Genomic DNA, 14,663 nt, shown 5'->3' with positions numbered 1-14,663 from the left:
ACAATTCAAATTTTAAGAGTCAAACAGTTTAATTTTAATCGTGAATTCGGACATGAATTCTTTAAAATAAAATTTATATATTTGAAAATTACGTAAAAAATACTAGAAATTACATTAATTGATAACTTACTCCCTCTGTCCAAAAAAATTATCTTACTTTTCTTATTAGTTTATCCCAAAAAGATTGACACATTTCTATATTTAAAAGTAATTTACAGCCACACAAATATCTAAGATTTATTTTGAACTACACATTTTAAAAGTCTTGTTAGTGTCAAGTGAAACTAAGATAACTTTTTTGAGGGCGGAGGGAGTATTATATTTCTACCTTGACGGTTGACAGTTAACCATTCATCTCCTCTACTTGCCACATTTCACACTCTTCTCCACAGCTTTCATTTTCTTGGCCCCTCCTCACTTCCAGAAAATTCACCAAACACATTCTTCATATCTTGCACGCAAACCCTTCTTCTTCTCTTCTTCACTTCATTGAAATCTTGAAAATATATAGATCACTACCCCACAAAAATTAAGCTTATCAAGCTCAAACTCGTCATATTAACGGCCAATAATAATGGCTTCTTCTTCTTCTCTGTTACTAGTCTCTCCACCACCAACTCCTCAAATACTTTCACTTTCTTCTCTCCCTTCACTCCACACTAAAACCCAAAATTTTCTTGGATTTAAAAGAACAAAAAAAAGATTATCTCCTCTTAAAGTAGTTGCACCCCAAACAACAACAACACCTTCAACTAATGATCAAGATTCAAAATCTAGTGATCTTCATGAAGTAAATACACAAGATGACGAACAAGATTCTTCCTCGAAATTCTCATGGAGAGATAATTGGTACCCTGTTTCACTAATTGAAGATCTTGATCCCAGTTTACCAACCCCATTTCAGTTACTAAATCGGGATTTAGTTCTTTGGTTTGATAAATCTAACTCTCAATGGGTTGCTTTTGATGACAAATGCCCTCATCGTCTTGCTCCTTTATCTGTAAGTAGTGCTCTTTTCATTTTTTAGCCCACTGATTGTGTATATTATATGTATTAATAGGGGGTCGTTGGTAACTGGTTAGAGCTATGCTAGTATTAGTAATACATGGATTAGTTATGAGGGAATCTATGATTATTTTAAGTAGAGTTTAGTTATTCAATCAACCCACTTCTCAATTTTGCCTAAAAAATGAAAAAAAAAATTAGGGTTTTTGATATAGGAGTTCTTTCATTTTTGGTCCATCGGCCGAAATTAATTACAGGCGCTAGCCAAAATATACAAAACATATACTCTGATTATGTATATTTGTGTATACTATATGTATATTCGTACTTAATATACATTAGGCTAGCCTTTGGATGTAGATTTGATTGAAACTTTAAAAAAAAAAAAATGACTTTGAAGTTGTGTTGAAAATTAATTATTGGAAGTTGAAGTTGTGTTTGGACATGCATTTTATTTGAAAAAAACTGAAGTTTTGTGAGTGGAAAAAACATGTTCAACCAAAAATTGGCCCACAGTAGTTGTCGGCTATGTTGCTTGGACTCTTTGAAGATTTCGATGGGTGCGTGTTGGATCCTTCAAAAGTAGTGCACTTTTTGGGGATCCAACACAGGTTCGGTAACATTTTTAGAGAGTCCGAGAAACATAGGTTTTTGGAACTTAGAAAAAATTTCTTCAAAAACTTATCAAACGCCGTGAACAAACAATGTTTTTAAAATCTTTTTTTTTTTTGAAAAAAAAGTACAAAAAAATCTCTGTCCAAATGGGATTGACATATACATTTGCAGGCTATTATTTTTTAGAGCGGTCCGAACAGGTAATTATCCCTTCGATATATGGGTGTTTTCTTTTTGTTGTTGTAGGAAGGGAGAATAGATGAAAATGGGGATTTGCAGTGTTCATATCATGGATGGTCATTTGATGGATGTGGGTCATGTACAAGGATTCCTCAAGCTGCATCTGAAGGACCTGAAGCTAAAGCTTTTCAGTCTCCAAGGGCATGTGCTACTAGATTTCCAACTATGGTTTCTCAAGGACTACTCTTTATCTGGCCTGATGAGAATGGTTGGGAAAGAGCTCAAGCAACTAAGCCCCCTATGTAAGTTTCTATTGAGTCTTGATTAGTTTATTAAACTACTATTGTTTAGTAATCATATGAAGTTAGTTTATATTATACTAATGGAGGTTATCTTTATATAATGACTTGGTTTATATTATACTAATAGGTTATCTTTACTATAGTGACTTAGTTTATATTATACTAATCGGTTATCTTTACTGTAGTGACTTAGTTTATACTATACTAATCGGTTATCTTTACTAAAGTGACTTAGTTTATGTTGTATTATTACTCGGTTATCTTTACTGTAGTGACTTAGTTTATATTATACTAATAGGTTATCTTTACTATAGTGACTTGTATATATTATACTAATAGGTTACTTTACTATAGTGACTTAGTTTATATTATACTAATTGGTTATCTTTACTATAGTGACCTAGTTTATATTATACTAATAGGTTGGCTTTACTATAGTGACTTAGTTTATGGAGTATTATACTAATGGTTATCTTTACTATAGTGACTTGTTTAGAATATTCATCTTACTTTATTAAGCTATTATCCGATAATGAGGCTGATTTGGTGGAGTGAGAGGGCAGCTCAGTTGGTTGAGGCCTTCCGTCCTTCATGTGTGGTTGAAGGATCGAATCCCATTTCCCTCTCTTTTCCCCCAAAAAAAGAATTGACTGCTGATTGATCAAGATAATGAGGCTGATTTGGTTTATATTATAGTCGGTAACCTTGATTATTCTTTTAGTTGGATTTAAAATAATCTCATTAATTGTGTAATGGGATTTTTCTAGGTTGCCTGAAGAATTTGATAAGCCTGAGTTTGCAACAGTGACAATTCAGCGCGATTTGTTTTATGGATATGACACTCTCATGGAGAACGTATCTGATCCTTCTCACATTGATTTTGCGCATCACAAGGTATATGCAACTTTTTTGTTCCCTTTTGGCTTCTAATTTAACTAAAAATCCACTTTGGGACCCAAGGTTTTATCTACTTCTTCCCTGATTAATTGTCAAGTTGACTAAGCCAAGTATTAGCTACTCAAACTCAGCTTGAACACTTTTCAAGCATAGATTAAATTTTGCTCTACTACTTAAACAGGATAGATCCGAGATCAGCTCGAGTATTAGACCAGATGATATGTTGTTCAAACTACTAAGAAAGCTCAAGCTGAAGTTTTCAACTAATTGCGATAAGGAGCTGAGCGCAAACTGGTTACTAACCTTGATTCCGGCCTTCAAAGAAAGACCGCTTATAGATAGCCACTCCTGAATAATGCTATAGAGACTCCTTCCATATCATTATAGTTGATCTGCTTCATTAGCCGAAGATTATAAAAAGAAAATATCAATTAATTACCAATTGGAGTCTCTTAGAGATACATTTAAGCTAATAGGTGAAATATACAAAAGGGAGGTAATCTTTTGATGAAGTGCTATGTGGTCATTGAGATGATACTTGTAGTTGATTGAATAAGACACCTTCCTATTCAAAGAGTGGGGCTTTAGTAAGTTTACTAAATAGAATGTGGTGTTTCTAGTTGCGCACTTGGGCCTACACAACTAGATAACTGGAACAAGGAATAAATAAGTGACATCTGGAAACCTGGATAGGATATTGATCATGCAAAGTCAGCAGAGATGCAAAGTGCAGGGATTGGGCAGGCTGATAAAAAGGCTTGTTAGCTACCAATTTAACAGAGCCAATCAGAAATGGAAACAGATTAATTGGAGGGTAGTGGTGAGTTTGAGACAAAGAAGTCAAGAAGGGCAAGAATCAGATATGCAGGAAAGAGACTTCTTCTTTTCTCTTCTGTACCTATGCATCTCTATGGGAATAAACAGTCCTACGCCATCTGTTACATATACTACTATTAAAGTTGTCAACCTTATTATCTATCTTGGTGTCACTTAAAACCCCTCGTCTATTGGTTAAGACCAAAATGGCCCTCAAGTTCCTAGAACGAGCTTGACTGGCAATAGCATTAAATTGGTCTTTTACTATGCTCTACTTGCTGCTTTCAAACCATTATCCTCTCTTGAATCCAAGATTTTCTTTTATTTAAAAGACCGGAGTCTCAATCCCAAACTAGTTGTGTTGCTCATTCTGTTTATACAGATTTTCATAACCTTACTTTCCGTGCGATTATTAGGTAAACCCATACTTGTAGAGTAATACATGGAAGTATGTAGCACTAGAAACTGGAATCTTAAGTATCACTCTATGACTTCAGTGCTAATTTGATCAATTCAAGGAAAGTTCTTCGATCTTACCATCTTAAAAGGTGAAGCTGACTGGATTAGGGCTCTCTGGATGCAGAGCACCATTCAGTACAGTTACTGAAGTAGACGACATTTATGAGATTCCAAGTCTCAAAATCATTGATGCTTATTAAATGCAGTAGATATAATGCATGCTAGATAGTCATTAAAAATTCCTAAACAGAAGATGTGTGTATTCTGTAAATATAAATTTCAGAAGCCTTGAAGTAGAGCTTTCATCTTTTCCATGTCTAGATGACTTTAAATATTAAGCAACGGCTCAGGTGCTAGTTTGTTTCCCAAAAAGCTTGATGCAGATGTAGAATTAAATATTTGAGCTGCTTACTGTCCAACAACACAAGTCTTTTAGCTTACTTATTGATACTTTACAGGTTACTGGAAGGCGAGATAGAGCCAAGCCGTTGCCATTCAAGATGGAGGCATCTGGACCTTGGGGTTTTGCTGGTGCAAACAATGATAAACCAAAAATTAGTGCAAAATTTGTCGCACCTTGCTACTCCATGAATAAGTAAGTTCTTCATCCTAAAGTAGATCATCTTTCTTGACTATCAAGGCAAGCAATCATATACTCCCTCCGTTTCAAAATATGTGGTCTTTATACCTTTTCATTTTGTTTCAAAATAAGTGGTGTTTCACAAAATCAAGAAGACATTAATTTTCTTCTTCCAATTTTACCCGCATTTAAATAAATATAGTTTCACATGACGAAGAAACAATTAAAGAAGTACTTTTTCAAAGCATTTGATTAAGGACAAGTTAGTAAAAATACTTCTTACTTTCATTAGTTTTCTTAAAGAGTGTGCCCAAGCTAAAAACACTACTTATTATGAAACGGCGGGAGTATTAGTCAATAGTGATTAATATTTAATCATCTATTGGTAGATAAGCTTGCATCAATTTTTCCATTTCTCCTACTAAGTCTGTTATCTTCCAAAAAATGGGAGGTTAATCAGTAGCATTATGAACTTATTGATCCCGTTGGATATTCTTACAGAATAGAGATCGACACGAAGCTTCCGATCGTGGGTGATCAGAAGTGGGTGATATGGATTTGTTCCTTTAATGTACCAATGGCACCAGGAAAGACCCGGTCAATTGTTTGTAGTGCTCGAAACTTCTTCCAATTTACAGTGCCCGGGCCTGCTTGGTGGCAGGTAATAAGGCTTCCATTTTACAATTATCTCAGGAAATTCTACTCTTCTAAGTGTGTGCTATTTTTTCCTAGTGTCTCTGAGCTTATGTGCTTCAGCGAACTTTGTCTGCCGATTTGTTTATCAAAATCTTTTCTTTCTTCTGAAAAGAGGGCCATAAATCAAAATTTTGGTGCTTGGTTGAGATTGTGAAATTGTTAACAACAACATACCCAGTATAATCCCACAAGTGGGGTCTGGGAGATGGTGAAATTGTTACTGTAACTAAAAATTTGTAGATAGATCAACATGCTATAGAAAACTTTAACTAATTGGTCCATGCATTTCTTATCTCACAATTTGGGAATTCAGTTGCTGTGGAGGCTAGTTCGACTTGTGTCATTTGCCATGTGGTTTGCAAACTTTCTCTATTACCAACTCAGAATCGTATCAGAACCATATGCTTTTATTCCATTGGTTTAACATAAGGTCCTTGTCCACTCAGGGAGAAAATTGTATGTGATAAATGGCATGAAGAAGGTAAGCTGAGAGAAGAAATAAATGCTGGAGTAGGGGAGTAAAGTAACACGAATGAGGCTGATCTAAAATTTGATTCCAAGTTTAAATGGCTTTCTTGTAAAAGAATATGACTAACTAGCTCAGTAAAGTAAACAAAACCTTATAAAAAATGAAAACGATTATATTGTTCAGTTGGGTGTTGGAAGGGTGATGATCTTTTCAGAGTTCATTGGTAATATTTTATGATTATGAGTTATGACTGGGAATTTTCATGATGTGCTGACAATAGGTTTTCCCAAGATGGCAAGAACACTGGACCTCAAATCTGGTGTATGATGGGGATATGATTGTTCTTCAAGGTCAAGAAAAGATCTTTCTTTCAAAGTCAAAGGATGGTACTGATGTCAACAAGGAGTATACGAAACTCACATTTACACCCACTCAAGCTGATCGTTTCGTCTTGGCATTTCGAAATTGGCTTAGACGGCATGGCAATAGTGAACCTGAATGGTTTGGTAGCACAGACAACCAACCACTGCCATCTACTGTCTTATCCAAACGCCAGGTATTTATTATTGGACTCCAATCCGCTACTCTTCCTTTGGTCCATCGTAAGTTTGTAACCAAAGACAAATTTTCACGGTACCAAAAGCATACAACAACAAACAATAACTAGTACGCCTTAGGGTGTGTTTGGTATGGACCAATTTTCCAATTTTGGTTGGTCAAATATTTTGGAAAATATTTTCTTTAGGAAAACAAGTTCCTTGAAAATAACTTCCCTAATGGAAGGAAGTAGGGAAAACAAGTTCCGTATGTGACATTTCAAGTTCATTGTCTCCTCCCCATCTACCCACCCCGAACCCCCACTCTCCAACCCATCCTACCCCCAAAGTGTCTTGCTAGATTATAATAGTTCTTGGGATAATATCTTTTTTGCTTACTTACCGAACACTAAAAAAAAAAGAAGTAAAAACTCACTTGTTTTCCAAGAAAATATGTTCTAGGAAAACATTTTCCTTTGTACCAAACACACCCTTAACCCCAAACAAGTTGGGGATGGTTTCCCAAAAGCATACAACAATTAAACATTTCATTCTTGAGACCTACCTTCATATCTTTGCACTTGAAATATGGGTTACTTTATTCTTGGTCGAAAATATATACATAGGGACACTTGATGCTTTAACAAACTGTTTTCATCCTTATTCTTATACTTCATGACTTTACAGATGATGGACAGATTCGAGCAACATACACTCAAGTGTTCATCTTGCAGAAATGCTTACTACACATTTGAGAAATTGCAGAAGTTTCTGATTGGCGCGGTCGTGGTGTGTTGTGCAACTTCAGGCATTCCTGCTGATGCTAATCTACGCATTATCTTGGGTTCAATAGCAATTTTAAGTGCTGGATTGGCATACATTCTACACGAACTGCAGAAGAATTTCGTCTTTGTTGATTATGTACATGCAGAAATTGACTAGAAGTCACAGAGGGTTTTCCCCTGTTGGCACGTCTAAACTTTTTTTTCTCCCTAGGAATTAGAATTGTAGTTGTAGATAAAAATTGAATGCTACAGAGTGTATTATTCATATACATGTATATAACCGAGATTTGTAAAGTAGAGATGTATGCTAGCAAGTTTGCTGAATTCCTAGCTAATTCAAGATGAAACTTGCATTAGTTAATTTTGAAGCATTCACAACTATTTATTAAGAGGAAAAGAAAATTTGAAGCATTTTAGTTTCTTCTACCTTTTGAGTTTGTGAAAATGGTGGTGGGCGTAATAGGGCAAGAAGATATGGAGGGAAGGGGGTAAAATTTGGTTTGGTCAGTGAGATGGTATGTCCACCTCAATAAAATATTACTGATATGTGGAATTGAGCATCTACCTTGGATAATATTAACGGTGAAAGGATATATTTGAGTCAATACTATAACATCGGGATATTTTTATACCAATAGTATAATGGATGGTAAAATTGAACATATCTCCATAGTAGAAGGGCAAATTTGACCTTTTTCCCATTTCTAAATCACAAACCTGCCTATGGTAGTCTCCCCATACTTCCAAGATTTCTTACACTTTTTTGTAGGTGGTTATAGCCAAGATAGGAAGCAAGAAAATAGTTCTTTCCTAAGTTATTACTACTAACTATCTTTAAGAATTTTGGATGAGACCATGAATGTCCAGTTGAGAAGAGCTAAACAGTGCAACCTATGAGTGCTTATAGGTTTACATTAAAGAGCTCAAACACAAACAATATGCACCTTGAAGATAACCTTTGCAATTGAGAAACCAATGGTAAAGCTAAAAGATTTGTGGAATTGAAATGGTGTTTGCTTATCCAGTCGAGCATATAATGGGAAAAAAAAATTATATGAATCAATACTAATTCAAGAATGGAAGCAACAGAACATGAACCACAAGATTTACATGAGAAACCATTTACTTCATATTCCATATCATTTCCTTTAGCACTCTAAAACATTTTTCAACCCCACAAAAGTAAAAAACCACTCATGCCATACATTCCACAAGAAGCCATAAACTACAAAGTTTTGCTCAATTTCTAAATTACAAAACATGTAAATGGTAGTCTCCCTTACTTCAAGATTCTCCAACACTAGTTTGCAGAGTTATGGCCAACACAAGAGACTTCATAATATAACACAAGAGACTTCATCATTCAAGAACCAAAAGTTACAAATCTAACATTTTTTTTTCAACCCAAAAACAACAACCTAAGAACTAGTAAACTACAACAATCTAAGAACTAGTAAACTTAGTAACAGCTTTAGTTCCTTCACTAACAGCATGCTTAGCCAATTCACCAGGCAACACTAGCCTAACAGCTGTTTGAATTTCCCTAGAAGTAATAGTAGGTTTCTTATTAATCCTAGCCAATCTTGATGATTCTTGTGCTAACTTCTCAAATATATCATTAATAAAACTGTTCATTATACCCATTGACTTGCTTGATATGCCAATATCAGGGTGAACTTGTTTAAGCACTTTGAATATGTAAATCTTGTATGTCTCAATACTCTTTTTGTGCCTCTTTTTTTTCTTATCAGTACTACCAGCACCTGCTTCTTTTGGTAATTTTTTTCCTGCTTTTGGTGTCTTTTTTTCCTCTACTGGTTTTTTTCTCTGCTTTTGGTGCCATTTGGAAGTTGAAATTTGAAATAAGAAAGTGAGTATTTTTTGTATTAGTAATAAGAAAGTAGAAGTAATTGATGAGTTTGAGTTTGTGTTATTGGAGATATATATAGAGAGAGAGTTTTGTTTTGAGTGTGAGATTTGATTGGTTGGTATGGTGTGACGGGGATTGTGGTTTTAGGCCGTTGATTGGGTGGTAAAAGGACGGTTGAGATTTGCTGGTTTGAGTTAAAAGGATCCACGTGGGTGGATTTTATTCGTTGGGTGGAGTTTGTGGGGATCGTGGATATTTGCCGTTGATGAAATGAGGAATTAACGGTAGATTAAGAAGGATATGATTTGATTTCGGATTTAGTAAATTCAATGTTTTTTTAGTAGGCGGGAAATAGAAACTGCGGCTTTTAATGCAAATTGAATTTTTCTACTATTTGAGCGCTTTGTTCAATTTTTTTTGAAAACGTTAAAGTAGATATGGAAATATGAATATCATTTTAGATTCGAAAATTAAATATTTTTATTATCTCTTACAACATAAACAAGTTGAAAAAAAAAAAATGAGTTTTAGGATTTTTCCTACCTTAACAGTCAAATAAGATCTAAATTTTAAATATTGTTACAGGTGTATCGAAGATCTCAAGGCTCTGAGAATATGCCACTCCTGATACTCTTCCTCCGTCACCTCTATCTCCAAATCAACGGTTTGATATGATGAATTGAATATTATTACCAATGATTACAATTTGTAATGAAGGAGTGTGTTTCATTTGATAAGTTCGACGTGTGTTGAGGAGCAAAGGTGGTTGTATGGTGGTGAGAGTAGAGTTTAGTGGAAGTTAGAGAAACCAAACAGAATCTAACCTCGAACTTACTACTTACTAGAGTCATTTTAACTCTGGCAAACGACGTCGTTGCTATGGGTTTTATCTCCTCTAATTTAAATCGAGTTGTATCAAAGATCTCAAGGCTCTAGGAATATACCACTCCCGATACTCTTTCTCAGTCACCTCTATCTCCAAATCAACGGTTTGATATGATGAATTGAATATCATTATCAATGATTACAATTTCATCAATATATATTAAAATTATTTTTTTTAACATGTTAAAATTATATGTTATACCTTTAACCAAATAAAGTATAAATTTAATCTCAAACTCAGTCCTTGATTTCCACCTTATCTCATCAAACTTGGTCTTAGTTAATTTATTCCACCTCTCGGGTGGGATAAATAATTCCAAGACTGATAATTCCAAAACTATAATCCCGGGATAATTTAGTCCGACCAAATTCTTTTTGAACTGTTAAGTGTGTAATCATCTAATCTAAAAGCTTAAGTTGTTAGAAAGAATACGCTTTTAATACTTGATAATATTCTCAACATGCCCCCTCACGTGGGGGCCTGATTTTATTTTCATGGACGACCAAGCACATGAAATTCTTTTTGATAATGGGTGGAGATGAAATTTGATTTTAGGACCTCTGCTTACTCCAATACTATACTAAATGGTGTGATCATCTAATTTAAAAGTTTAAGCTGTTAGAAAGAGCACATTTTTAATACTTAATAATATAACATTCGATAATTTGAAACGAGTAAGCTTTTTTCTTTTTTTTTTTTTCTTTTTTCCTCGATGCACGAAACGTGTAAGCTAGAAGAGTAATAAATTGGACAATAATGTAGTGTCTTTTGCATTTTGCTGATTTATATTTGTGGGGGAAGTTAGGGACTTCATTTGCATTTGTTTACTCTCAAGGAACATCTAAAGGCATTCGAGTTTTGTCAAACATCTACCAAGATCAAGAGCCAAAAAAATTACTACTAATAATAATAATTTGTGACTTATGACAAATTTATTGTAGCAAAGTTTTATCTCAAAATTAAGGCATCTTTACTTTCCTTTGACAAGACAGTCCCTTGTTCACGCTCATCTTCTTCACAAATACTTCAATCGATGATGTTAAATGCAATTATGAAATAATCCATCAAACTAAAAACTGCAGCAATTTGAGCGCTTGTTCGATATTTTCGAAAATCTTAAGTTGAAATGGAAATATCAATATCATTTGAGATTCTAAAATTAAAACTTTTATGATATTTTACAACAAATAAACAAGTTGAAAAAATGAATTTTGGATGTTTTTTGCTCTAACAATCAAATAAGATCTTAATGTCAACTGTTATTGTAGGTGCATTAAAAGTTAATCGCTACAAAAGGCAATAATGGTTCTGACAAACGCGAATCGAAGAATCTTTTTTGTAGAACATCTTCTCCGGTCCCTGGAGAGATGGTTCACTTATAGACCAAGAGATAAGTCATTCGACTCGTTCATTTCTAGATCATGAATGTTTGGAATTCATATTATGCAAGGAGATAATGCTTTTGCTAATTCGAATTGAAGGGTGATACAAAATCAGTCTATTTCCGGCATCACATTCATACTGTCACAAGGAGATTTGATTGTATCTTTTCTAGCATGTTAAAGTTTTAGATTAAGTGATCACGTAATTAATCAACACGATTTCAGATAAAAATTATAGTCAAACCTCATCGTCACCCTTCATCGCAATAAAAACACAACTAGGTAGATTTCACAAGGGAAGAATATCTCTGTGAAGATAGGATAATTTTCATATTCATCAAAGCATATCAACACTTTGTAACAGGAAACTGCATTAGAAAATGACTAATTAAGTAAATAGTGTCATTTCTAACCTGTTAAGTAACTCTTCTTTTTCTTTTTTCTTTTTTTCATTTTAGAGGTCACATGATTATATTCGACACGATACCAAAACATATACAAATTCTGAATTCAAGCTAGGTAGAGTTTCAATATAAGGTTACAACGCTATATACTACTACTCCACTATTTATCATATATCACAAGTGCAGATCAAAATTCAGAGAACATCAACATTTTACAACAAGAAGTTAAATTAGAGAACAACTAAGCACTTAAATCTACTAGCAAGCTAGCCAAGACCTTCTTTCTTAGGCAATGAGTTTACAATAAGTTGAGTGTGTCCAACAAACAAAGAAACATGTCCCATTAGCTTATCTTTTCTTGAAAAAGTAGTACCACATGAGCACTGCCATTTCAAGTCACCACAATGCTTCTCATGAGTTCTAAGATCAGACAACACAGAGAAATTCTTCTTGCTGCATCTCTTGCAAACATACATTTTAGGACAATGGCTTCTCTTGTAGTGATTCTTGACACACACCATTGATTTCAATGGCTGAAATTTGACGTGTCTCCGGTTCCACCTGCAACCTTCTTGTGGGCAAGAATATTTAATTTTACTCAATTTTGACATTTCATCATTTGTTAAATCACTGTTCTTCTTCAAGGGATTACTCAATGCAGCACTAGACTTGTATTCATCTCCATGAGCCCTCATATGCATTCTCAAATTTGCATCCCTTTTAAACCCTTTCCCACAAACTTGGCAATAGTGTGTGTACTTTGCCAATAAATCAGCTGCATCCAACTCAATAATATCATAATTTTCTTCATTCACAACTTTCCCGTTTGTAGTACTACTACTCAATAATTTATTATTATGATCATGACTAATAGTGGCAATATTATTATTAGTACTACTATGATTTTTGATATCTTCATGTGTGTTACAGGAATTGTAATTCTCTTCATACCAAAAATAACCTTGAAGAAAATGATCAAGTTGACCATGACCATCATCTTGAATCTTGATTTGGGATGGTTCGAGAAATCTACTTGAATTCTGGCTGACTGAACTGGGGTCAAGGGCCATATTTTGGCAAGAAAACATGAGAGAAGAAGCAATCGTGATGATTTCTTGGATCAAAGTTCCCATATTCGCGATGGCCACAGACATTGACTCAGGTGGTTGGTGGATTATCGTTTGATTATCTGGAGAAATAAACATGGTGGCAAGTGATTGAACTTGATGAACCTTCTCTTTGAGAAGGGATAAATTGAAAAGAAAAGAATTTGGTTGATGAGAATTATAGACTAGAGAAGAAGAACAAGAAGAAAACACATCTTCTTGAATATTATGATGATGAATAGGTGCATATAATGGTAAGTTTTGTGGATTAGTACCATTAGGGAAACATGGAGTACTACTTGTTGTCCCTTGAATCATCTTCAAAAACCCTTAATTTTCTCTTGAAAAGAACATAATTGTCTTCAAGAATTGATCATATAAGAAGGGGAAGAAAATAATGTGATTTTTAGTGACATTTAGGGTGACGTTTGGTTAATTTTTTTAAAAAAAAGAGTAAGTCAGAGAGAAATAGTGATACAAAGTAAGTCAACTTTGAGATTTAAATCATGCCACTTAAGACCTCCCTCAAGTACTACCATAATCTCACATTAAGACAAAATTCTTCAGAAAGAGACATTTTATAATTAAACGTATCAGAATAAAACTTATGGGGGACACAAACTCCTGCTCGACTAGTTTGTTTAATTTTTATAAATTGTTGGACATCAATTATATGGCTGATTCTTGAAAAGAAAATGATATATTTTGTTCAAACTATTTTTGTTGGTTGTGTAGTGTCAACCTTAGCTTCACCCATGAATTTAAAGTGTAATTAAAAGAGATTTATTTATTTAAGAGATAATACTGACCATTTCCACATTTGGATTAATTTATGGGGATTTAGGGCTGTCATGTTTTAGGTTAAATTTAGTCAATCTTTTGAGAATTGAGAATCTGACCACAAAATGTCACTTTATTAGGTAGGGGCTACTGACGTTTCCTTCTTTTTTTCGTTGTAATATTTTATTCCATGTCAAGATAATAACTTACTCTTGTAGAGTGTTTACACTTTATCAATATAACTTATCATAGTTAAATAATTTAATGAAGTGAAGATATCGATTAATTATTAATTATGATTAAGTGATAAAAGTTTATGTACAAACATATATCATGTATTTATTAATTCGGCATAAACACTTGCTGGTGAGTAATTCCCCCCCCCCCCCCCCCCCCCTCCCCCAATGTTTTTATTATGTACGGTCAATAGTAAACACTTGCTCCGGTTAATGTTTTATGTATCTTTATATCTTATTATTTTGCTGTCATATTTTTTCATGTCTGCATTGAATTATTTTCATTTATTTTCCTTTCTTTAATTTTCTTTCCTTTAGAGCTAAGGATCTTACGAAAACAGCCTCTCTGTTCCACAAAGATAAAGGTAAGATCTGCGTACATCCTATACTCTCCGGATACACTTGTGGAATTACATTAGGTATGTTGTTGTTGTTGACAATAGTAGGAGTTATCATTGTGTGGTGAGGAGGTTATGTTCTCAAATCTTGAAAACATTCTTTCGAAGAAATTTAAGGTAAAAAAATGCATACATTAGGGATGTGTTTGGTAAGTAGGAAAATATTTTAAAATTTCAGGTTTTGTTGCTCAAAACACTTTGAAAAATAATTTTTCTAGGAAAATAAGTTCCTTGAAAATCAAGAAAATGACTTAGTGAGAG

The 14,663-nt window shown here is 34.0% G+C and overlaps 2 protein-coding genes and 1 pseudogene across 2 annotated transcripts; 1 reads left to right on the top strand and 2 right to left on the bottom strand.

Moving 5' to 3' along the window:
* Window positions 1-369: 369 nt before the first annotated feature.
* LOC132600484 (pheophorbide a oxygenase, chloroplastic) lies at window positions 370-7,751 on the top strand. Its single transcript, XM_060313688.1, has 7 exons — window positions 370-1,000; window positions 1,867-2,102; window positions 2,870-2,996; window positions 4,733-4,869; window positions 5,356-5,515; window positions 6,300-6,575; window positions 7,243-7,751. Exons 1-7 carry the CDS (start codon window positions 575-577, stop codon window positions 7,495-7,497), a joined length of 1,617 nt encoding a protein of 538 aa, XP_060169671.1. The 5' UTR covers window positions 370-574; the 3' UTR covers window positions 7,498-7,751.
* Window positions 7,752-8,445: 694 nt separating this feature from the next.
* LOC132600483 (histone H2B.2-like) lies at window positions 8,446-9,267 on the bottom strand (annotated as a pseudogene).
* A 2,731-nt stretch (window positions 9,268-11,998) lies between these two features.
* Window positions 11,999-13,409, bottom strand: LOC132599466 (protein SENSITIVE TO PROTON RHIZOTOXICITY 2). Its single transcript, XM_060312837.1, has one exon. It carries the CDS (start codon window positions 13,304-13,306, stop codon window positions 12,149-12,151), a length of 1,158 nt encoding a protein of 385 aa, XP_060168820.1. The 5' UTR covers window positions 13,307-13,409; the 3' UTR covers window positions 11,999-12,148.
* Window positions 13,410-14,663: the final 1,254 nt, after the last annotated feature.

This window comes from Lycium barbarum, chromosome 6, assembly GCF_019175385.1.
Source record: "Lycium barbarum isolate Lr01 chromosome 6, ASM1917538v2, whole genome shotgun sequence".
NCBI classification, from domain to species: domain Eukaryota; kingdom Viridiplantae; phylum Streptophyta; class Magnoliopsida; order Solanales; family Solanaceae; genus Lycium; species Lycium barbarum.
Note: the sequence above shows the minus strand (reverse complement) of the source record. Positions and strands in the feature narration are given on the sequence as shown.